A 23,109-nucleotide genomic window follows, 5' to 3' on the forward strand; every position below is an offset into this window, starting at 1 on the left:
CCTCATGTAGGAACAGAAGGCAGGATATGAGGCCTCAGGCCAGATCAGATAAGGAGTTGGAACTCAGACACACACACACACACACACACACACCTGTCACAGATGAAGACAGGATCCCTGGAAGAATCGATTCTAAACGTGTCTGCTGATTAGCACATGGAAATCATAGGGATGCTTCTCTGCCCTAGAACTGGCTCTGAATCTGGGGCCGAAATTAAAAAGTGCTCCTGAGATTTCATGATGTAGGCCTGTTCTTATGAGGGGTTGCGTTTATTACATGTGTGCCAAATAACCCCCACACTGAATTTTGCTAGAAATGGTCCTGGGCTGGGAGTGGTCTCTGGGGAGATTCACTCAAACCCCAAGAGTTTCACAGATCTAAAACTCCTCTGAAGAAGAACGTCAAATAAAAAATTACAAAACACATAAGCAAACTTCCACCATTTTTACAGAGAATTTCAGAAAATAGAATGACCAGACACTATTAAAATAAACCGATAAGAATCTAACAATCAAACTACACATAAAACTTCAACAGAAAAACCAACAACTCAATCATAAAATGGGTGGCGGAAAAGAGTCGCACTGAAGTGAACATTTAAATGGCCGTCAAACACACGAAAAGGTGCACAGGGTGATTAGCTGTCAGAAATATGAAAATCAACGAGGATGACGATTAAAACACAAAACAAATAAACGAACAAATACATGAAAAATGCTCACGAGGATGTGGGGAAAACAGAACCTTATTCATTGTTGGTAGGAATGCACGATGATATAGCCACTAGTGAACTTGAAGATAAATCTCTAAATGGTAATCTGTTGGAGGAATAATCTATTTTAATGAGAAAATTAAAGAAAACACAAAAATTATGTAAGACAAGAGCAAGTGGAATGAGACCTACATGTACTTAGAATTCCAAAGCAGGAGGAGACCAGAAAAACACAGAGAATATTGTCAAAAAGTTGCTGGAAGAAAACTTCTCTAACATGAAAGAGGATATGCATTCAGGAACCTGAACCAGCCCCAAACAGAATACATCTCAAAAGAACATCACCAGGACACATCGTGATCTGTTATTAAGATCCTGATCATCAAACTTTCCAAAACCAAAGACAAGGAAAACAATCTTCAGGGCAGCTAAGGAAAATAAAACTGATCTACAAAGGGGACTAATAAACTTAGCTCTGATTTCTCCACAGAAACCACATGAACAAGAAGACAATGGGCTGACATATAAAACCCTGAAAGGAAATATTGCCAGCCAAGAATCACATAGTACTCTTCCCTTCAGGGGCATTTCCAGAGTTAACCTGTAGGCCTCCTAATCCTGCTTTGTAGCAGACTGATTCTGATCCAGAGTTGTGCTTTACTGCTTCCCTAAGACAGCACATGACTGGACACAGAGACCGTGGGTTCAGTGTGGCCACTGCACAGATTACCACATCCAGCAGAAGAGCAAGAGGCAGGGAGTGCCTTGGGAGGAACAGCTGGTGTCAGGGTTAACGAGGAGGCTGCAGAGTGACGGCGTGTCTCACCTACACTTCATAGAGATCAGCCCTGTACTGATCTGATGCATCCTGTCCCCCCCTGAAGGTCACCAGGTTCTTTACACTTTACACACACCCAGCATCATCAAAGCGCTCTGTTAGGAACTACGTCAAATCTCGTAACTAATTTGCGATATTCGATCTCTCGTCCTTCACAAGCAAAGCCTCTCTTCTCCCCGCAAAAGGTGGGTACAAGAGCACACTTCTTAGGGACATCAAGTACCTTGCACTGCTCGACTTTATTTCCAGCTTCATCCATTTCTTCCTTGAGGGCATCTATTTTTGATGGAAGCCCCTGAAAGTTGGTTCCTGAAGATTTATGAGCTTGGTTCCATCTGCAAAGCGAAGGGATAGACAGTCTCTGAGAATAATATGTACAAACTAAAGGATCTAGGTGATAAAAACCTGCAGCGACAGATTCCATGCCCAACGCCAGTCCTACTTGAGAGAGGTAATAGTATTTACAGCACCTACGATTGTCCTCCCGGAATGAACATAAACATGTTCATAATGACAGGGCATTTGGAATAACAGAATCAGCACAACTCACCATAACTAATCTGAAACACAGCCCACTCCAGGAAATCAATCCATTGAACCTTGTTCTTTAATGCATAATTGTGGAATTCTTGCCATGAAACATTCCCTTACACTCCTGCTTGGTCTGGAATAGTCCTTGTGCCACCAAGTATCAGTTTCTGCTCTTGAGACCTCCTGAAGACCCCTCCCCCCCTTTACTACTGTTATGACCTGTAATTTTCAGCGTTCAAATAGTAGTAACTAATTCGTAGCTATGAGATCACACTAAAAATAAAACATACTTACAAACATAATTGCAAGAATGAATATTTTAGATACTATCTACAGAAAATATGAAAAACAATTAGAAATGTTTGCATTCCCTTTATGTAGCAAATCATAAGAGCCAAAAAAAGAGAGATAACCTATCGGAAAGATTGGGGGTGAAATGGGGGGTGATAATAATAGCAAAGTTGCTATTTGGTGTTGAGGGTATTGTGACCTTTGGTTTGAACGTGGATGTGCCTGCCATTGTGGCAAGTTCTCACAAACGTCACGGAAATGTCCCGAAGATGCGGCATGAAACCCCATGTGGTAACCTAGGGGACAGCTCAGACTGTGCTGCCTTAAGTCTTGCCCCATCTCACATGCCGGCGGGAAGCGAGCCCCGGTGGCGAGGCTGCAGTGAGGCTGCCAGGCAAAGCTGACCCGCTGCCCAGGGCAACAGCATGGACTTCGGAAGCAGACCCACGAAGGCCTCAGCTCTGCTCTACGTTTACCAGGTGTGTGGTTGTGGGTAATGACGTGGCCTCTCTGTGCTGAAGCTGCCTTATCTGGAAAAGTAAGAAAACGCCGCCTGCAGAACTGTTATAAAGATAGAGATCGAGGAGAAAACAAATATTTAAGCATGTGTGCGTGCACACGCCCGGAGAAAATGCCCTGTGCAGAACGGATTTCTATTGAGAACGCTAGCTACGATCTTCCTTCCTCCACGGAGAAACCACAAAAACAAGAAAAACTACAGAAAAACATTCCATTGTGCCAGTGTGCCTGCTCACTCGCACCTGTTAAGTGAGCAAGACCAGGAAAGTGGGATACCGACCCAGGGCTGGGTCCTAAGGGGGACTTGTTGTTGCGGATCTCTATTCCCAGCAGATCAACGTCTGTGATATCGCTCAACTGGTTCCAGTGAGGAAGAACTCGCTGCCTTAAGTCGCCCATTTCAAGATCAAATCAGGAATCATTGTCAGAAGCTGCCTTATCGTGAGCAAAAGTGTGAGCCTCGGGTCTTCCGGGCCTGGGTGCTTTCTCAGGAGACGGGGAGCTTTACCTTCGAATCCTAGCTTGTCCTCTTATAATCCACATGGTATGACGCAAGCCATTGGATAACGTATGAAGATCCCTGCCTTACTTATAAAAAACACAGCTGTCGCCTCTCCAGGGAGTACCATATATACTCATATATAAGCCGAGTTTTTCAGCACATTTTTTATGCAGTTTTTGTGGTAAGATTGGGTGCCTCGGCTTATACTCGAGTATATATGGTAAGTTAGCCCGCATTCTCATCTTAGCCATTGTTGAGGGGTCTCTTTCTTGAGCGTGCCCCACAGAGCCTGACGTGCAGTAAATACCCATGGAGAGTTGCCAAAAGCATCAACAGGAGCTGGTGGGTGATTCAGATGAGCAGATACATGAACACAGGTAGGCAAATGCCTCGAGTGTACTTCCAATGGGGGCCACGATTACCTTTACCATGTGTTCATTCCGAATTGTATCCCGCCCCCACCCCCCCACCCACAACACCTTTCTGGACTTTTCAGGACGATCAAAAATAGAGTGTAGGTAACATCTCCCACTTGGGGAAAAACCTAGACGTACCTTTTAAAATCTCAGCATTTCTTTGTGTTTTTGTCTCAGCAATTCTTAAGGCTGAATATATCTTGGCAATGTTTACATTGAATGGTGTGCTGTCTTGCCCTGGCTCCCTCCACCCGCCAAAAAAGAGCTGGTATTAAATCAGTGGTGCACCGGGTACTCAAAAAAACAAAACAAAACAAACAAAACCCCATCCCCATTGGGTTGATTCTGACTCACGGCAACCCCGTGTGTTACAGAAAAGAACTGCACCAGGGGGTTCTCTTGGTTGTACACTTTTCTTGGTTGCAAACTGCCAGGTGGTCAGTCTGTGGGGCCACTGGATCTAAACCACAAATCTTGAGCACAAATCTTTAGCATAACCCTGGAGTCCCTCCACGACATCTTACGAAAGCTCAAACTCACTGCCATCTAGCTGATTCTGACTCATTCTTGACCCTGTAGGACAGGGTAAAACGGGCCCTGTGAATTTCCAAGATTATTCTCTTGATGGGAGTAGGAAGCCCCATCTTTCTCCCGAGGAGCAGCTGGTGGTTTCAAACTGCTGAACTTCTGGTTAGCAGCTACATGTTATAACCACTACGCTACCAGGGCTTCTCGGTGACACCAGGGCTAGTAGAAACAAGGCAATGAGGCAATATTACAACCATTTCCTAGAGCTGTCTCTAATCTGCAGGGAGAAATGCAGTAACACCTATAAAATAACTGACCCATAGCCAAAACCAAACCCTCTGCCATTGAGTCAATTCAGACTCCCAGTGACGCCACGGGGTCTCTAAGGCTGCAAGACTTCACAGAAGTAGACGGGCTCATCGTTCTCCCGCAGAGTAGCTGTTGGGTTTGAACCCCCAACCTCGCAGTTAGCAGTGCAATACGTCCCCAGCAGCACTACCGGGATGGCTTCAACTGACTCAAAGGAACTAAGAATTCAGTAAATGATAGTTGTACCTCCATTAAAAAAAATTATCCAAAACAAAACAAAACTGATTTCCAGCCCTATCTTCAGAGGAGCCTCTGGGTGGATCCAACTGCCAACTTTCCAGCTGCTGAAGTATCTGGCCACCCAGAGAATCCTCACGGGGCTGCAACGAGGACTAAATAATCTAACACACCAGATGTCAGCAGAGCGCAGCTGCCGGTCCACGGGCCAAACCCACTGTGCGAGCTGTTTCACATCCACTCGCTCACTGCTGCCGAGCGAGGACTGCTTTCCAGCCAGAGCCGCAGAGTGGGGCGCTGACCAGAGTCCATCTGGACTGTCAAGGGAAAGGCATTTACTGCCGGGCCCTTTACAGAAAGTGTTAGCCCTTGTGAGAAAGCCTGAGAATGGATGCGGGTCAGTGATGGTGTGGCCTTCCTATTCCCTAATCTCTCTCTCTCTCTCTCTCTCTCTCTCTCTCTCACACACACACACACACACACACACACACACACGAGAACAAAGTCTGCCATGGTACCGCACGTTACTGAGAAGCAGGTATTTGAGGTCAGGGCTGAGGCTGGCGACCAGCTGACAACAGGCCACAGGTCAGCAGTCCTGTGGATGTGCTTGCTTAGTTAAACTTAGGCTGCTCCTCTGTGAGTCCAACAGGGCTTGATTTAGAGGGTAAATGTAAGTGCTCTGGGTGGGTGACACAGTGGCAGCCTTAGAAACTATTAAGGTGGCAGATCTGTTTGTTCCCATCCTAACAGTAAATGCTATTAAACCCGTCTGTCACTGTCCCCACGCCGCATCCCTAATCCACATACGTCTTCCATTCATTTGCTCTGTCTGCTTTCCCTGCTGCCTCACTCATACCAGAGTGGCGCACTTCAAGCACTTCAAGAACAAGGTCCGAAGAGAGGTGTCAGCAGGCTGTTGACTCAGGCCATGGGTCACGCACATGGCTTTGTCTACTCGGTGGTCTTTCTCTCATCCACGTTGGGGATGGCGATGGTGGGTGGGCATGAGATGTAACAGTGTTGTTTTCACTTAATTGGTTATTTTCAGCCTTTGACCTTACCTGGCTCTGACGGAATCCCAGTCTAAGACCAATTTGGAGAGCTGTTTCCTCTGTTTCTGGATGTTGGGAATCTCTACCTAAGAAGAATATACCACATGGCATGAGTCTCAGGGCGTGTCGCTTAACATTTTAAAGTGCAATATTTACTTGCAATTTTGTTTTCCTCTTTGACAAAGGATTCTGCCCCCTAATTCAGGTGTCTTGTGTATACTAATATGTGTGCAGGCCAGCCATCGACACCTGTTAAAATTACAGACGGAGGTGACACGTTCGCCACCCCGTCCGTGCTGACAGCTACTCCCTCGTGCCACAGACAAAGTGCCTACCTCAGCAATGCCGTACAGAGGGTCCACAATCTCTTTCTCAACAAAGACTTCATGCTGAGAGAGCTCTAGAGCGAGCTGATTCTCGGCATCCCCACATGTCTCCAGCATCTTCCTTGAAATGCAAGACAAGAGAGCTAGTAAGCACATGTTCACTCAGGAAGGCACACGCCTACCAATGCTCAACCACTTCGGTCTCAGCATGGTGGGAAGACATTCGAGGATGGTCACCGGAAAGCCCTAGAAATACACAAAATGTGGTCCATAGGATATATATATATATACCACATTGAATGAAGGGGGAAGTGCAGAGTGGAGACCCAAGGCCCAAGTGTCGGCCACTGGAGATCCCCTCACAGAGGGGCTTAGGAGAGGAGATGGGTCAGTCAGAGTGCAAGGTAGTAACGACGAAGAGCATAGCTTTCCCCCAGATCCTGGATGCTTCCTCCGCCCAACTACCATGATCTGAATTCTACCTTGCAGGGCTGGATAGGGCAGAGGCTGTACACTGGTACATAAGAGGGCTGGAGGCACAGGGAATCCAGGGTGGATGATACCTTCAGGACCACGGGTGTGAGGGACGATGCTGGGAGAGTGGAGGGTGAGTGGGTTGGAAAGGGGGAACTGATTACAAGGATCCACATGTGACCTCCTCCCTGGGAGAGGGACGGCAGAGAAGGGGGGAAGGGAGACTCCGGATAGGGCAAGATATGACAAAATAACGATGTATAAATTACCAAGGGCACATGAGGGAGGGGGGAAAGGGGAGGGAGGGGGGGAAAAAAGAGGACCTGATGCAAGGGGCTTAAGTGGAGAGCAAATGCTTTGAGAATGATTGGGGCGGGGAATGTATGGATGTGCTTTATACAATTGATGTATGTATATGTATGGACTGTGATAAGAGTTGTATGAGCCCCTAATAAAACGTTTAAAAAAATGTGGCCCATAGGTTGATGCCTTAGAAGAAAAAAGGAATATTACTCTCAGGAATGTTATTCTCAAAAGCACCCTGAAAACCATTCACATCACACCTGAAGTTCATTACCTGCTGCGTTCTGTTTGGTGAGGGATGTCTCTAAGTGGCATAAAGTGGGAAACATGTTCAGATACAACCAAAAGGGGGAAGGTTGTAAGCCCACCCAGAGATGACCCGGGAGAAAAGGCTGGTCATCTATGTCATTAACTGTCGGCCACCGCCAACGCCCTAGGACGCACAGGGCCTTCCGCTTTTCAACATGCACTCTCCAGCCACTGGTGTGGTTATTTTCGTTGACGTCTGCTAGTGGGTTCGGTGTACAGCAGCTGGGTTCCTCCCGTGCAGCCAGTGGGGTGGCCGCCTAACATGAAATCATGATTCCTTTTTGCTTTGCTGTGAACACACAGTGGATTTTACACACCCACCAGCACAGCTACGCTATGCACGCTGCCATCCCTGCCCCTCTCTTGCTCCCGGCCTTCTCTCTGAGACCTTTCTACAGCTCTGTGGGTTCTTCTTCTAAGTTAGAAATGCGTGTGACAGTGGCATGAGGTGGCCATGTGTTGTTGGCAAGAACTTGATTTCTGGCGCCTGTCCGAGCGAGTTCAAGTACAGACGAGTTCAAATACAGGCCTTCTGAAATATACTTAACTCCCCATTTTCAACGTCCACATCTGTCATGGGTGCTAACAGGTTGTCTTGAGCACTAAATGAGCTCTTACACGGGAAGCACGTAAAAGCAGTGACACCGGGTGCAAGCCCTTTTGTCACCATTCGGCAATGCTGCTCGGAAGCCTACGCATAGAAACAGCCAGGCTGGAGGGACCGGAAGGAAGTGCCGGCACAGGGACATGAGCGAGCCTCCTACCGGGGCCCTTCCTCCACTGGGGGAGCACAGGAGATCAAGGACGAGTGAACGGGGGAAGAAAACTATTTTCCTTTACCAACTGATGGCAGGGTCATGGACATGCACGGTGGCAGATCTAAGAAGCAGGCTGCAAACCCAAAGCGGTGTCCAGCTGGGGGGCAGGAAACCGTGTTACCAGGGGACAACAGAGAGGCTTAAAGGACACCAGCCACGCTGGATGGAAAGGAGGGAAGACAGATTTTATGGTGAGATCTTGGTGGTTGCTTTTGTGATTTACACAATCCGTGCCCATTGTCAAAAAAAAGAAAGAAACCCATGACCGAGAGTCAGCCAGCTGTGACATTCCCCTCCTTAAAGGAAATGGCCTTTAAGGACCCCGACGTTTTTAAATCTAGGTCAAAACCTGAACAGTGAAGGGGCTGGAATCTTACACTCAAGCTTTCAAAAAAAAAACCAAACCTAAAAACCCCAACTCACTGTCAGCGAGTCTACTCCAACTTACAGAGACTGTTAGGACAGAGTAGAGCTGCCCTGGTGGGTTTCTGAGAATATAAATTATTATAGGAGTAAAAAACCTATCTTGCTCCCGGGGAGGGGCTGGTGATTTCAAACTGCTGACTTTGCAGGGAACAACCCGGTGCAGAAGACACTACCCCACCAGGTTCCCTATGAGCAAGCTCACAGGAAGCAAAGAGGAACTCTAGCGATGAGTTCTCCCACGGACTCGTTCTGCCTTCCAATGAGGGCCTTGTTCCCACCATGGGAAGACTCGCCAGAAACTCAGCAGCCTTGACCCCACTGGCTCCCGCAGGGCCTGGACGATGAGTCTTCCCGGCGGATGCACGACACCCTCCCGCTCATGTCATGGTCCCTCTGGTCAGACAAGGGGCTGCTATGTACACCAACCAGCCCCTCCCGCGGACGGCACTGTCCCCGGAAAGCACTGGACTCTTACCCCAAGAGCGAGTCTTCTAATTGAGCCGAAGCTTCTTGCATATTCTGAGCAAGAGCTGTCAGGGGAAGTTTTTTCTGGAAAGTAGAAAACATTACATTTTTTCATTATTTGATCATCAGTTTCAAGTATCCACTCCAGTACCTTTTCCTTCTAGTCAAATTACTCAGGGGGGGGGGGGGGGATTCCTAAATGCAAATCCTAGTCTCACAAGTAAGGCAATCCCCTGTGTCTCATTTTCCTTGTTCCTAGAAAATATGGATGAGGATAGTGTCCCTGTTTTAGGATATATTCATCACCAAGTACCTAGCACGCCCAGTGGCTGGTACTTAACAGTCCTAGCTGCTATCGTGGTTTCTCACTCATCTGTCAGTGCGCTGTACTGTGGAGCTCGCACATTGCTGAACGGCCGGAAGCTTTGCCACTAGTATGTCCAATAGCAGCAGGTCACACCTGGTGAACAGGTAGCAGGGAGGCTTCACACTGAAACCAGACTACGAAGCAGGATGAGGCTACATTTCTACAAAACCAGTGACTGAAAAACCTTAGGAACAATAGTGGACCATGGTGGGAGTGAGGGTTGGAGGGTAAGACCCCGCAGGTTGGAAAAAACGGAAAATATAAGTGGGGAAGAAGAGCTGCCTCTTCATGGCAGGGTGGGCCATAGTGACGTGGATGGGACAAAGAGTTCAGGGCCTTCGTTTGCTGATGGGAAATAATGCAAATGAGAAGCAGCAGCTGTAAATGTCCATTACTAACCAGAGCACAGGATGTATGAATCTAGGAAAACTGGAAGTCATCAACAATAAAACAGAATGGAGGCCACATTCATCATTAGAAAGGACATGTGGGGTGGAGTGGGGTGGGGTGGGGCACAGGGGCAGGTGGGGGTGAGGTACGGGGGTGCTGAGTAGAGAGAGGATGCCAAGGAGTCCAGGAAGGAAGAGAATGTTTGGAAACTGATTGTGGGAGCAATTGTACAATACCACCTGATGTGATTGACTATGGAATAATATACGTATTAACTCCCAATTAAAAAATTTTTTTAAAAGAACATGTCAGGGTCTATTTTCAAGTACAATGCTATCTGTGATGGGATGGATCTACAAGGAAGACCAGTTTATACAACTCTTGTTGCCCTTGGGGTTCTTCGAGCTGGTTTCCACTCACAGCAGGCCTCTGTACAACAGAACACAAGACCGCCTGGTCCTGGGCCAGCCTCACAGCTATGTTTGAGCGCACTGTTGCAGTCACCGTGCCAATCCATCTTGTGAAAGGTCTTCCTGTTTGTCGCTACCTCTCCACTTTACCATGATGTCCTTTGCCAGTGACTCGTCTCTCCCGGTAACTTGTCCAAAGCACGTAAGACGAGGTCTTACCCTCCTTGCTTCTAAGGTGTATTCTAGCTGTACTTCTTCAAAGACAGATTTGTTGATTCTTTGGGAAGTCCGTGGTACTTTCACTGGTCTTTGTTAGCACCATAATCCAAATGCATCAGTTTTTCTCTAATCTTTTCTTCCTCATTTTTCAGATTGCATCTGCGTATTAGGCGAGTGAAAACACCATGGTTTGGGTCAGGCACACCGTAGGCCTCCACGTGACACCTTTGCGTTATCACTCTCATGGACTGCTGAAAGGGCGAACTGATCGGTCTTAAAAGAATTATGGCCAGAGGGCTCCTTCAAAGCAAGGATGGTGAGACTTTGTCTTGCCTACTGTGGCCATCCTGTCAGGAGAGACTAGTCCCTGGAGAAGGACGTCATGCTTGGTAAAGCGGAGGGGCAGCAAAAACATGGGGAAGGCCTTCAATGCCTTGGACTGACACAGTGACGGGAAGAGCTGCGGGGAGGGCGCAAGACCGGGCCGTGTTTGCACAGAACCGACTCAATGGCACTTAACAATAATAAAAAGGTTTTGTACGGCAGGTTTCCCCAAGGCAATCTCTTGACTGCTGCTTCCACGAGCATTGTAAGGTGCCTGGGCATCAAAGATTACTTGTGCTCAACTACGAACTTCAAGGTTGGTGGTTCAAATCCACCAACCAGCGCCAAACGAAACAAAACAAAAGCTTAGTGAGCTGCTTCCAAAAGATCAGAGACAAGAGAGCCCCATGGAGTCATTCTACTCTGTAACACATGGGATCACCACAGTCATTCTGACTCACTGGCACGGGCTTGGGTTTGGTGTGATTTGGGTTGGGCACTAAGTGGGTGGAGAGCAGTGTGAATGAGAGGAAGCTGGAAAACAATGAGCCTGATCAGGAAAATAGGAGGCAATGATAAAGGGTTGAAGTCATGCTACAGAGCTTGGATATCATCCCAGCCAGGGGAGTCAGCCAGTGCTCCTCAAACTAGGCACCACTGGCATATGGGGGGCAGCTGCCTGGGTAGAGTGACACTGCCAGGCACAACACTTGGTCCCCACTCTCCAAATGCTAGTGGTGTTCTCCAGTCATGATGGCAATCAGAAATGCCCCATACATTTCCAAATATCCCCAGGGGGATCATTCTGGTCTTGTGGAGAACCACTAAGTAAGATTCCACGCATGCATAGTAGGAGCAAGGCAGAGAGTTGATTTGCATTTCAGGAGACCAACTCGAGTGACCAGGCCGAAGACAATCTGGAATGGCAGGAGGTGACGAGAAGGCATTACAGCTCGGGAGGTGATTGCGACAGCGCAGATACAGGGTAATCAGGTCTTGCGTTCATTGTGGAGGAGTGGAAGTGGGGAATTCCACAGATATTAGCAGCGTGAATCACAAGACTTGCTGGCCAGGCAGCTCTGGGAGGAAAAAAAACTGATTACGCATGCTAAAATAGACATGTAGGAGAGGAAGTTTTGTGCCTGGTTGAAAATGACTTAGACGTGTAAACACATTGATTAGGAATCATGAGACCAGGGAAGGTGGCCCGGGGAATGAAAGCGCAAGAATACAGAGACCAAGGAGAGACCTTTAGGAAACAATGGTAAAAAGGTAGGCAGAGCAAAAGCCAGAGAAGAGGAGATGACCCAGTCTGGGCAAAGCCAGCACACTGGGCCGGCTTCCACACACATAACTGTGGAACGCTAAGAACTGTAAAAGAGAAGGATCGTCTCGGCTATAAGATGCCCTACAAAGGGCTACAGGAACTACTACAGGAGGATGACACAGACTATTTGCATATCAGTATCTCCTTTCCGTCTACTGAGGAAACAGTACCACACACCTCACAGGGTGCCGCTGAAACTGTTATGTCCTATGGGCGTTTAATGGTCAGTGCACGCTCACGAGGAAGAAACCTGGACAACCAAGCAGGGCACTGCCTAATGAATCAGTTACTGTGCTCTACCTGTAATGTGCAGAAACCCGGGCACTGTGACTGACTGTCTTCTGGAATAGACACTCAGTGGTCTGGCTGCCTGTGGTCCCTCTTTTTCCTCTCAATAATAACATCCTCATTTTTCGTAGGGCTATCTCCCAGCCCCAGAAAGCCTCAAGTTGGTTGTTGGACCACAGCCCAAGCTCTAGGGCTAGGTCTGATTGATTAACTTAAGCCTATCATCCCATCCCATCTCCTCACCCAACCTCACCTGCTACCACGGTAACTAGGGTGGAATGGGATGTCCAGAAGTAGACTTGTCTCAACTCATGTAAATACAATGAGAGGAGGTTTCTATCTGACGGGGGAGTGGATGAAGCGCTCTCGTTACGTTAAGAACATTTCTGGGAGAGATGCTCTCTAGTTCCGCTGGGCATGCACCTGGGCTCACACCAGTGGCCCTTGGAAGCTGCTGGTAATCAGCTTGACAACCCTGACGGGTGTCCACCTTGGTGCAGGTCAACAGTGAAAAAGAGGGAGGCAAGAGGGGAAGAAATGGATTTTCTTGTTACATCGTTGGAATGTTAGACTGAGTCTCACCTAAAGTCCATCCAACGTCTGCACTTTCACTTACCAAGCTAATACATTTCCTCTGCTGTCCAAGTCAGTTGAAGGTAGGCTTCCAGCCATCAAAGAACTCTTAAGTGGATGTGTCCTTTTTGTTTCAGGCGCTTTAAAAGCGCCTGGAGAAAACGCCAGGGTGCAGGGCTTTGAGCCCAGCAATGACCTGAGCATGAGGGAATGACGTTGTCAGGCAGGGGCATTAGAGCGACTTGAGGTACAAATCTATGATAAAATCTGCCAATGGTGACTGGAAGAGACAAGTTGATCAAAGGGATGAAACGGCCTCAGAGGGGCAGCCCTGCGGCGTCGGATACTCACATGTCTCCTTTCTGCATCGGTGCCATGCTGGCCCTGGAAGCAGCCCATGAGGCGCTTGTGGGAATGGTGGCACATCGACCGCACCGTGTCCAGGCGCCGCTCAATCTGGCAAGGGAAAGATAAAGGACCATCTTAGAGCTTGAGGACAAACCTGGCTCTTCCTCACACGGTAGGAAAGGCATCCCCAAATCTTGTTTAGCCCTTGGTAAATAGAAATGGTCCCCCTTCGCTTACACAAGGATTCTTCACTGTGGACACGTTGACTGGATAATTCTGAGTTAAGGGGACTGCCCTGTGCAACACGGTATGTTTAGCAGCACCTTTGGTTTCCACCTGCTATAGTGCCACAAGCAGTGATCCCTCCAACCCCGATGTGACAGAACAGAAAGTCTCCAGGCATTGCCACATATCACTCCGAGGGCAAACTCGCTCTTGGCTGAGATCCACAGACTTCCGTCCATGCAGGTGTTTAGATCGCTTCAAGGTTGAATCTGTCCGCACAGAGCGGGGTCAGCTTTAATGAGATCTTGCTCTCAGACTAAGAGGGGGCAGTCAATTAACACGCTACAGCACCGGCAAAGTCTCAGGTCAAAAGCCCCGAACCCCAAATGCACCCTGGTGGGAGAGTGGGTTATGCTTTGGGCTGCGAGCCCAAGACGAGAAGTTTGAACCCACCCGCCACTCTGTGGGGGACAGATGAGGCTCTCTCCTCCCATAAAGACTGTTGGCCTTGGGAACCCTAGGGAGCCACTCTGTGCTGTCCTTTGGGGTGGCCATGAGTCAGAATCGCCTGGGTGGACAATTTGGGTTATTTTTGGCTCAAGTCTATTGCCCCAAAGGGGAAATTTTTCACAAAGGCACTCAAAAGCTCTCCGCTGCATGTCATAGCAATCAACCCTTTGACAGAAGCCGATCAGAAAGACTGAAAATAAATGTTCCACGATGGAACGCACCCAAGACCAGTGCTTTCACCATCATTCCCTATGGGGTTTGTCTGTCTGTCTGTGTTTTCACCTCCGGGGCACAATGGATAGCCAGCAGGACGAAGCACTGAGTTTGGGGACCCATGTATCCCGATTCGTTTCCCCAAATCCTGTGCTGGGACAGGGCCGTTGAGGGCCCAGAACGCTGCTTTTGACAGGAAGGAATGCACACAACGTGCACTCTGAGAATGACTCACTGAGAATGAGAGCAGACCCATGGGGATGCTCGCACTTTTAAAGAAAAACCAACAAATTCGAAACAGAATACAAAACATTTCACCCCAGGAGATGGTTTCATGTTCCTTCTCAAGAGCCCTCACCACACTAACTGCTTCCCCTCGGGTCCAAGGTCAATCACCGGGCTTGGAGGAACAGCGAAGTTCGTGTTTACGAGCAGATGCCAAGTCACTGTGCCCGTATCTTAGAGTAATCGGAATTTAAAGCATTAGGAAATGAGTACAAGGGGCCTTCAAAAAGTTCATGGAAAAGAATCGTGTTTTAATTCCGTTTCCCCACAAACTTTCTGAAGCCCGAGGCACATTCTTCATTTGTCTCAAGAAGAGGGGAAAACATTATGTTTCAATTCCATTTACATTTCAAGTTTTACCACCATGTGAACACCACATAGACGGGGGCTTGATCTGCTTTGTTCACTGATTTATCCTGTACGTCGGAAAGAACTCACAATAAATGTTCCACCTTTTAAAATCAAGATCGGTGTTTTAAAAAATATTTCTTTTAGGGTTTGTGTGTGTGTGTGTGTGTGTGTGTGTGTGTGTGTGTAGGGGCGTGGGGTGGGGGTGTAATTGATTTTTTTTTTTTGCTGGTTTGGAACAGATCTGGCACCCAAACAAAATCTATTCCCATCACAAGTGTTGAGAGGACAAGTGCACATTGAGGCCCTGTGCAAGGTCCTGGGGAAACAGCAGTGTGTACATTGTGGGTCCAGCCCTCCGGGGATTCACGATCTCCTGTGCAAAGCTCCATGCGACCATAACAAACAGACGGGCCGCCTCTTGTGCCCGCTCCCACGGAGGCGGAAGGAGGGAGAACACTGAGGAAATCGCGGGGAGTTTTACAGACAGAATAACCATTGGCGGTGACGATAACAGCAAAGCACCTCTTGTGCGCCGGCTCCCTTCCCAGGGTGCTACAAGTTTAGCTCAGAGTAACTCAACGGGCTGAGTTAGGGAAGGAGAAAGTGAGACACCCAGAGGTTCAAGAAGCCCCAGGGCCACAAAGCTGGCTAGCCCAGGGCTGCTGCTTTGAACCAGACAGGGAACTGCTGTCTGCACTTATCAACACCCCTCTCCCGCTACTTCCCGTTTAAAACAACAAAACCAGAGGGAACGTAGTTACAGCAGTGCCGGCAGATATAATGTAGATATGTCTTTTATAAAATAATTAACTTACAGATTTTATTATTCATCTTTGTCTGATAGTATCTGATGTTGTTTAATAATAAACAGGAGTCCCTGGGTAGTCTGAGTCCACTAGAGCCCTTGGAAGAAAGGCCTGGCAAACTCCTGCCAAACCACCAGCCACTGAAGCCCCCATGGCACACCAGCTCTACTCTGACACACACGGGGTTGCCGCCGTGAGTCAGAATCACCTCGGTGGCAACTGGTTTGCATTTTTAAATAGTAAATAAATAAACCTTAAATTTGTAATTAAACAATCATAACGTAAGGCGTTCCAGAAACCGACTTTGGATGGCTATGGCAATCTGAACAAAACCCAACATAGGCAGGTGCATGGCTGAGTCCCAGGAGGACACTAGCTCCCTCAAAGGAGCTTCCTCAGAGGTCCTGGTCCTCAGCTCAGTGTCCACAGGTGAAATGAGGTCATGCTTATCACTGACGTGGGGAGGGACATGCTTATCAAACACTGACATGACAAAGTCTGGTCCAGTGAAGGCTTGACTGGACCAGACGGTAGTTTTGAAAGTCTGAAAATGAATTTCACAAAGAGGATAAGAACCAAGTAAGAAGTGCTTTTAGCTATGGCAGAGAGACAGAAAGACTCCTGGGACCATATCTTTGCTCTACAAGGACTCACCAGAGTAGACCGGCTCTGGGGCATCTAAACAAAGAGCAAGCTCACTTGTGACGCTGCTCAGAAGAAACTTCTGTGCCAGAAGAGGTTTTGCTCTTCTGCAAGGTCCACAGTTGGAAACCACCAGCTGCTGCTTCTAAGGACAAAGATGAGGCTTTCGGCTCCCGTAAAAAGCTGCCGTCTTGGAAACCACGGTGGCAGGTCTATCCTGTCCTGTAGGGTTAGCTATGAGTTGGTATAGACTCTATGACCCAAACCAAGCTCACTGCCATCCGGTCGATGCAGACTCCTTACGACCCTATATGGCAGTGGGTTATTTTTTTTTAAGTGTTCAGGTAAGTGTGGGAGAGGGAAATGGAGTGAAGCGATTTGCATAGTGTCCAAGGCCTTTTCTTCCCAAAACTCTCCGTGGTCCCAGGGTCAAAGGAAACTTATTGAGGGATGGACTGGCAAGTTGGGGAAGCCGAGCATCCAGGTTGCTCTGGCAGAAAACATCCTTACTGTAACTCACTGCTATGGAGTCAATCCTAACTCACAGACACCATGCAGGGCACAGGAGACCTGCCCCTGTAAGTTTCCATAGCTGTAGCTCTTTATGGGAGTAGAAAGTCTTATCTTCTCCAGTAGAGCTGGCTGGTGGTTTCGAACTGTTGACCTTGTGGCTAGCAGCCTGACTCGTAATCACGAGATGCTACCAGGGCTCCATTGTCCTCGCAGGATGGGGCAAAGAGACTGAGCTGAAGAATGGAGGTCACCCTAGAGCCTCCAGGTAGGTAGTTCTGACATATTTATCCAGGGCCCCTGGGACCAGCAGCCTATCAAGACTCAACCCAGCCCAGGGTCCTAGAGTGGAGATCAGCTGTATGAGGAAGTGAGAAACTACAGAGCCAGGTTAGAACTTGGGGGGCCCTGGGCTCCAAGTAGCAGGGTTCTGTCCCTTCAAGGGCATCACCACAGCAGCAGACTACAGTCCCATGCCACACTGCCAGTGGCTCAGCTGGGCTGGCCAGGCCCCACTGCCCACCCCACCCCAAGCTGAAAGCTGGACAGCTCAACATGACATGGAAGTTTCAGATCCCTTTTTAAAATAAAAACATCATCAAGCAATTCAATTGTTTTTCTTCTCTGCTCAAAGCCACACTCGTCAATTTTATTCTGTTCGAGGCAAAAGAAAGATACAAGCTCGAATTTTCATCGACGGGCATTGCTTTTCTTTATATTTCATTTAAAAAGAGCATTTTTAAAAGACACTGTGTTACCTGTAACAAATCTTCATTGAGGACTTCTGTTTTCTCGGCTCTGTGGGGGGAAAAAAATCAGAGTTAGGAATTCAGAAGGGAAAAGCAACTCATGAATACTTTATCCTGGAGTTTTAAACAAAGGCGGCAGAGACGCATAACAACAAAGGTAACCCTTTCATCAATTTGTACTTCGAAGAGCAACGTCAGCAACGAGAGCGAACTTGACGGAGAAAAGTGGCCCCACACGAAAACAAGCCATCTATCACCCTGAGCCTAGGATTGGAGCAGGCTCGGACTCACGGGCCCCGCGAGAGCTGATGGGTATGAAAGAGCCTCCCAGGTCTCTGCCCAAGAGCACTACTGTTCTTCAGCAGGTCTAGAGCGAGATCCACACATTCTAAGGAGCCCTTCCCCACTCAGAATCCCACTGAGGCGTTCCCTGGGCCGCAGCTCAAGTAACGACTGTTTTGGAGATGCTGGCTGCAAAACACGGACGTGAGCCTACCAGCCATTGTGTGTGTGCGAGGGTGGAGGGGGGGGCACAGTGTTCATTCTGCTTACACAGACCCTCCCGGAGTGGGGTTCCACTTGTTGGCGCCGAACAGCAACAGAAACTCAGACATCAGTTCTTCAAATGTTCGCTTCTGAGTTCCCCAGCCTCCTGGGAGCCAGGATGTGCCAAAGCCAGAAAACACTACGCAATAGTTCGAGTCGAGACCCTCACGTCACCATCAGAACTGAGGAAATGCGTACTCCCACCTTCAGAGTCCTTTGGCAGCGCATATGGTTGACAAGCTTGGCCGCTCATCAAAACGTTGGCGGTTCAGTCCCACCCAGAGGCACCTTGGAAGAATCGTTTTGGCAAAGACTCTGTGACATACAACCACTGCAAACTGGCTGGAGCACAGCTCTGGGCGAACACACGGGAGGTTGCCGGGGTCAGAATCGAGTGCACAGCTGGTTTATTCCTTCAAATGTCTGTCTCCCCATCTCTGAAAGAGAGACTTCACGGCGTTCCCCTCTCTATGCTTTCAAACGACCGGGAACAACATCTCCGCATTCCCAGAAACTCACAATGGCTGCCAGCCACCGGCAGAAAATGGTGTGAAGTGCTTGCGTCTCAGTTGCCAGGTATCGATCGAGAATTTAAGATTCTTCTCTGCAGTTCAACAAGCCAGGCACACCCTTAGAGGGCCATTTAGGCCTGTGGGTTCAAGCACTGATTTGAATAGAGCCATCTATTGTCCCTACCAAATTCCTTCCACCCCAAACAAAGCAATCATTAGAGATAATAATATGTGAGTCTCAGTCCTGAACATAGGAGAGGAATACAACCCACTACCACTGGGTTGACTCTGATCACAGCCACCCAGCAGTGCCTTTCTGGGACTGTAACTCTTTACAGGAGCAGACAGTCTCATCTTTCTCCCTCAGAACAGCTGCTGGGTTTGCACCACTGCCCTTGTGGTAAGCAGCCCAGCGCCCATAGGGCGCCTCAAAGGGAAGGAAGGGGCAACAATTAACCAGGCTTTCTGAAGCCTTTCATAAGATGTAGCGCCCAACAGATCGTGCCAGGAACCAAGGCAAGAAAAGGAGGAGCCTGTTTGGCCAGAGAGCAGATGGGACACCCCACGAAATGACCTCAGTGCCAGCTGTGGGCAAGGGCAAAAGGATGTGGGGCACACCTCCAGCCTACACTCAGGGCGATGCCATATTAAGTGAAGCAAGAAGATTCCAAACACCAGGCATCACAGCAGTGCCCCAGTTAAGTCAGATGTGCTTCCAGCAGCGGCTCACTCACTGGTTCCTACAGGAACTGGGAACTCTGACCTGGCTCCAGTACCGCCTCATTCCAGCAGAGACGCGGCCAAGACTCATGCTCTCCCCGTGGAGCAAGCAGCAGGCCAGAATATGTCATCCCCATCTTCCCTTGGCACATGTGGGGCCGGGCGCTGCTGAAACCCCAAACACAAGGAGTCATGCCAGTTACAGAGTCATGCCAGTTAGAGAAACGGAGTCGGGCTCCAGCTGACTCTGAGGTCAAGCCACCGCGGCCTCAAAAAGAAACCCGACAGAGAGCCCAGAGAGCCCCTCCCTACTGTCATGAGACTGTCAGAGTCTCACCACAGCACCCAGGCCTCTCACCAACAGCCTCACCTCTCCTCTTACAAAATACCGCCACTGCGTTGTGTAACTTTCTCCGTTTCTTCTCAATTCAGGACCAAATATGTGGACAGGAATCGGTGGGTTATCTCTGATAACCCACTATCATAGAATTAATCTCGACTCAACGTGACTTTCTAGAGCAGGGCAGAACTGCTTCTTTGGATTTTCCAGAGTAAGGCTTTGCAAGATCAGATAGGCTCGTCTTTCTCTTGCAGCGTAGCTGTGGGTTCAAAGTGCGGATCCTGCGATTGCCAGCCCGGCGTGTAACCCACAATACCACCAGGGCACTGTCTCTAGATTTGAAACAAAAGGAAAAAGCACCTCACTGCCGTTGAGTCAATTCTGACTCATAGCGACCCTATAGAACAGAGTAGAAATCCTATAGGGGTCTAAGGCTGCAAATCTTTATGGGAGCAGAAACCTCACCTGTCTCCTGTAAAGTAGCGAGTGGGTTAACCACCGACCCCGCGCAGTTAGCAGCCAGCATGTACCTCCCCCTACACCACCAGGCCTGCGATCTTTACAGATGGAGATTTCCATCTGGAAGGATGAGTGGACGGAGACAAGTCCCAGGGCCTACTAAATCTTCAGTTTCCAAAGAAGTGATGTAACCGAGAATCAGAATAAATATGTCCTCCTAATGCAACAACGTTGGGTGTATCTTTCCCCAGCTCCTTGTTCGATGACCTCGTGTTGGGTAACTTGAAAGCACAAATAAAATACAACACAACTACAAACAATACAATTAGGGTGTTCATCCACCCATCCATCCATATCTCTATTACGTATTTTCGAGGGCCAATCATTAAAAGTTTACCAGTACAGTCACACAGACTATAAAGCAAATGAAAAAGTAAAGCAAGCTTTTTAACCTCAGGAATAACAAAAGTCGGTCAGAAAGATAAACAGAGTGTATCCCATGCTCAGCTGCCAATAATTATATGGCTACAAGAATGTATCAAATAAAAATGCAACCAAAATTTGTTATAAGTGAAGGAATGGCATGGAAGCCACATATCACTTTTGCTGACTTCAGGAGGGAGCAGAATCCAACTCCATACCAAACCAACACCGATTCCCACAGGGCAGAAATTAGATATGCCTCTACCCAACTTCTTTTACCCTATTCTGACACCAACTATTTCTTCCACGGCACTCCATCGGCCCGCTGGGCTCGACGGTCTGTGTGAGGCTCACACAGAACTCACAGACAATCCTCATGACGATGGGGGTTTACTAAGCAAGTTACTAGATTACGAATCAGGATCAGAAATGGTAAGGATACCATTCTTTTGTCCACGGCATGCCTTCTCAGTCATGGAGACAGGCAATGTCTCTCGCTGGTCCTTGGCCTCTCAGCCAGGCAGCCCCTTGGTCTCTGCCCAGCTTGAGCAATGTGACAAAGGTCCTCTACAACTGATACATGCCCATGTCAAGTCACCTACCGCAATAACGGCACTGGGGATATGGGGGTGGCGGGAAGTGGGGGGTGGGGTGGGCAGAAGCAAAGGTTTGTATAAGCCTAAACCCTTGCTCACTATAGTAGGAAGTCAAAAGAAAATAACTAAAATTGATGACCCAAAGGATAGCAGCTTATCCATATTACTTACAAATAGAGATCTAAATACATGTCAGAATAAATAAACATTGAAAGCAGTTGCCTCTGGGGAAGCATCTCCAAGAGATGGGCCAGAGAACCGCGGCATTTTGTGATTTTTAAAACATTATTATTTGACTTTTTAAACTGTAGTCATATGTAGTTTAAAACTCTTTAAAATAGTGTGCTAGTGGCATATTTCAGTAGCATGCTTGCTATATTTTTAGGTGAAGAACCCCTAAATTAAAGGCAACCATTCAACTGTCAATCTCTACAAAAAGGGAAGCAGCCTACGCATCTCAGAGTATTCAAAATACATTTACTTATTGCTCCTTCTGTCCAAATTAACAACAGGGCCATCTGGGTTAAATTTAGAAGTACTCCGAAAAAAAGTCTCCAGGGGCTGAAAATAGATTGAGCCTATGTGAAAACATAGCACACGGTTTACAACATCATTACAAATCAATTTATCCTACGCCTCCCACCTTCATGGACACTGCACAGTTCATGGATAAATCTGATCTTTTAAAATCTACCCTACTAACCAGACTTTAGGCCTATTGAAAAATTTTAAAAGTAAAAGGAACTGTAATCACATGATTTCTTCCAAGTGGCAAATCGTGGCTGTGAAATTATAATACAGTATACAAATTGGGGGGGTCCCTCGCTCTGTGCTTCTCTCACTGGTCTGAGCTAGCTCTACCTTCCTGGTGAGGAAACAGGGGTCCCCCCCTCCCCAGTGCTGTCCCAATGGCCTGAGGTCTCTCAACACTGACTGGTCCAAAGGTTGACCTTTTTGACGATGAACTGTTTGGGTGTATTCAGCTTTACCAAGTAATTCTTAGCTATTCAAAGACCAGCAGTTATCTAGAATATCTGGCTAGCAATTGGTACTTAGATCAGCCATGAAAAGCTGCTTCTTTTTCCTGAGCTGTGCTATCTTAGACCCGTTTGTTTTGCTCTTTCAATTAGCAAAGTAATGGGAAGGCGATTACAGATTCAATTTGATAAGGACAAAAATAAAATAAAATAAAAAGCGGTGAGCAAAGTGATCTAGTACTAAAAGTAACACTTTTTGTTGTTAAATCGTATTGCTAGGCATTTGGCTGCCCATATCTCAGCTGTGTACACACGAGTTCTGTTTGTTTGTGTGTTTTCCTGCTTTGTCAGTTTTCTCTGTGTCCAGGCTTCTATGCTCGAAAACACACTCGAAGGTTTCCTGTCTGGAGCTGGCACACAATAAAAAGCAGGAAGGAACTGTCCACGCACCGTGTCACGCTGGCCTTGTTTTTTCCTATGGAGCCGCCCTGCAGCTTTACTATGCCTCACAGGAGGCTTGCAGGAGGCAGGGTTTGGATTTGTTCACCTTTTTAAAAAATCATTTCATTGGGGGCTCAACCAGCTCTCAGCACAATGCATCCATCCATCCACAGTGTCACGCACATTTGTACATTTGTTGCCATAATCATCTTCAAAACACTTTCTTTCTACTTGAGCCCTTGGTATCAGCTCATTTTTTCCCTCCCTCCCTCATAAATCTTTGCTAATTTATCATTTTTTTCCAGGTCTTACACCGACCGATGTCTCCCTTCACCTACTTTTCTGTTGTCTGTCTCCCTGGGAGGGGGTAATATGTAGATCATTGTGATCAGTTCATCCTTTCTCCCCCACCTTCTCCTTACCTTCCTGGTATGGCTACTCTCATTATTGATCCTAAGGGATTTATCTATCCTGAATTCCCTGTGTTTCCAGCTCTGA

At 47.8% G+C, this 23,109-nt stretch overlaps 1 protein-coding gene across 5 annotated transcripts in view; it reads right to left on the minus strand.

Moving 5' to 3' along the window:
* Window positions 1–23,109, minus strand: part of ARHGAP17 (Rho GTPase activating protein 17) — a 100,154-nt gene that overhangs the window by 37,771 nt on the left and 39,274 nt on the right. For all 5 annotated transcript variants that reach the window (XM_075564639.1, XM_075564635.1, XM_075564636.1 and 2 more), the window contains exons 2-7: window positions 17,607–17,646; window positions 13,310–13,414; window positions 9,071–9,144; window positions 6,275–6,386; window positions 5,949–6,025; window positions 1,775–1,886 (exon numbers count right to left, since the gene is read on the minus strand). In XM_075564639.1, the coding sequence (XP_075420754.1) occupies window positions 1,775–1,886; window positions 5,949–6,025; window positions 6,275–6,386; window positions 9,071–9,144; window positions 13,310–13,414; window positions 17,607–17,646 (520 nt within the window). The remainder of the gene's footprint in view (window positions 1–1,774; window positions 1,887–5,948; window positions 6,026–6,274; window positions 6,387–9,070; window positions 9,145–13,309; window positions 13,415–17,606; window positions 17,647–23,109) is intronic.

This window comes from Tenrec ecaudatus, chromosome 12 (assembly GCF_050624435.1).
Source record: "Tenrec ecaudatus isolate mTenEca1 chromosome 12, mTenEca1.hap1, whole genome shotgun sequence".
Lineage (NCBI taxonomy): Eukaryota > Metazoa > Chordata > Mammalia > Afrosoricida > Tenrecidae > Tenrec > Tenrec ecaudatus.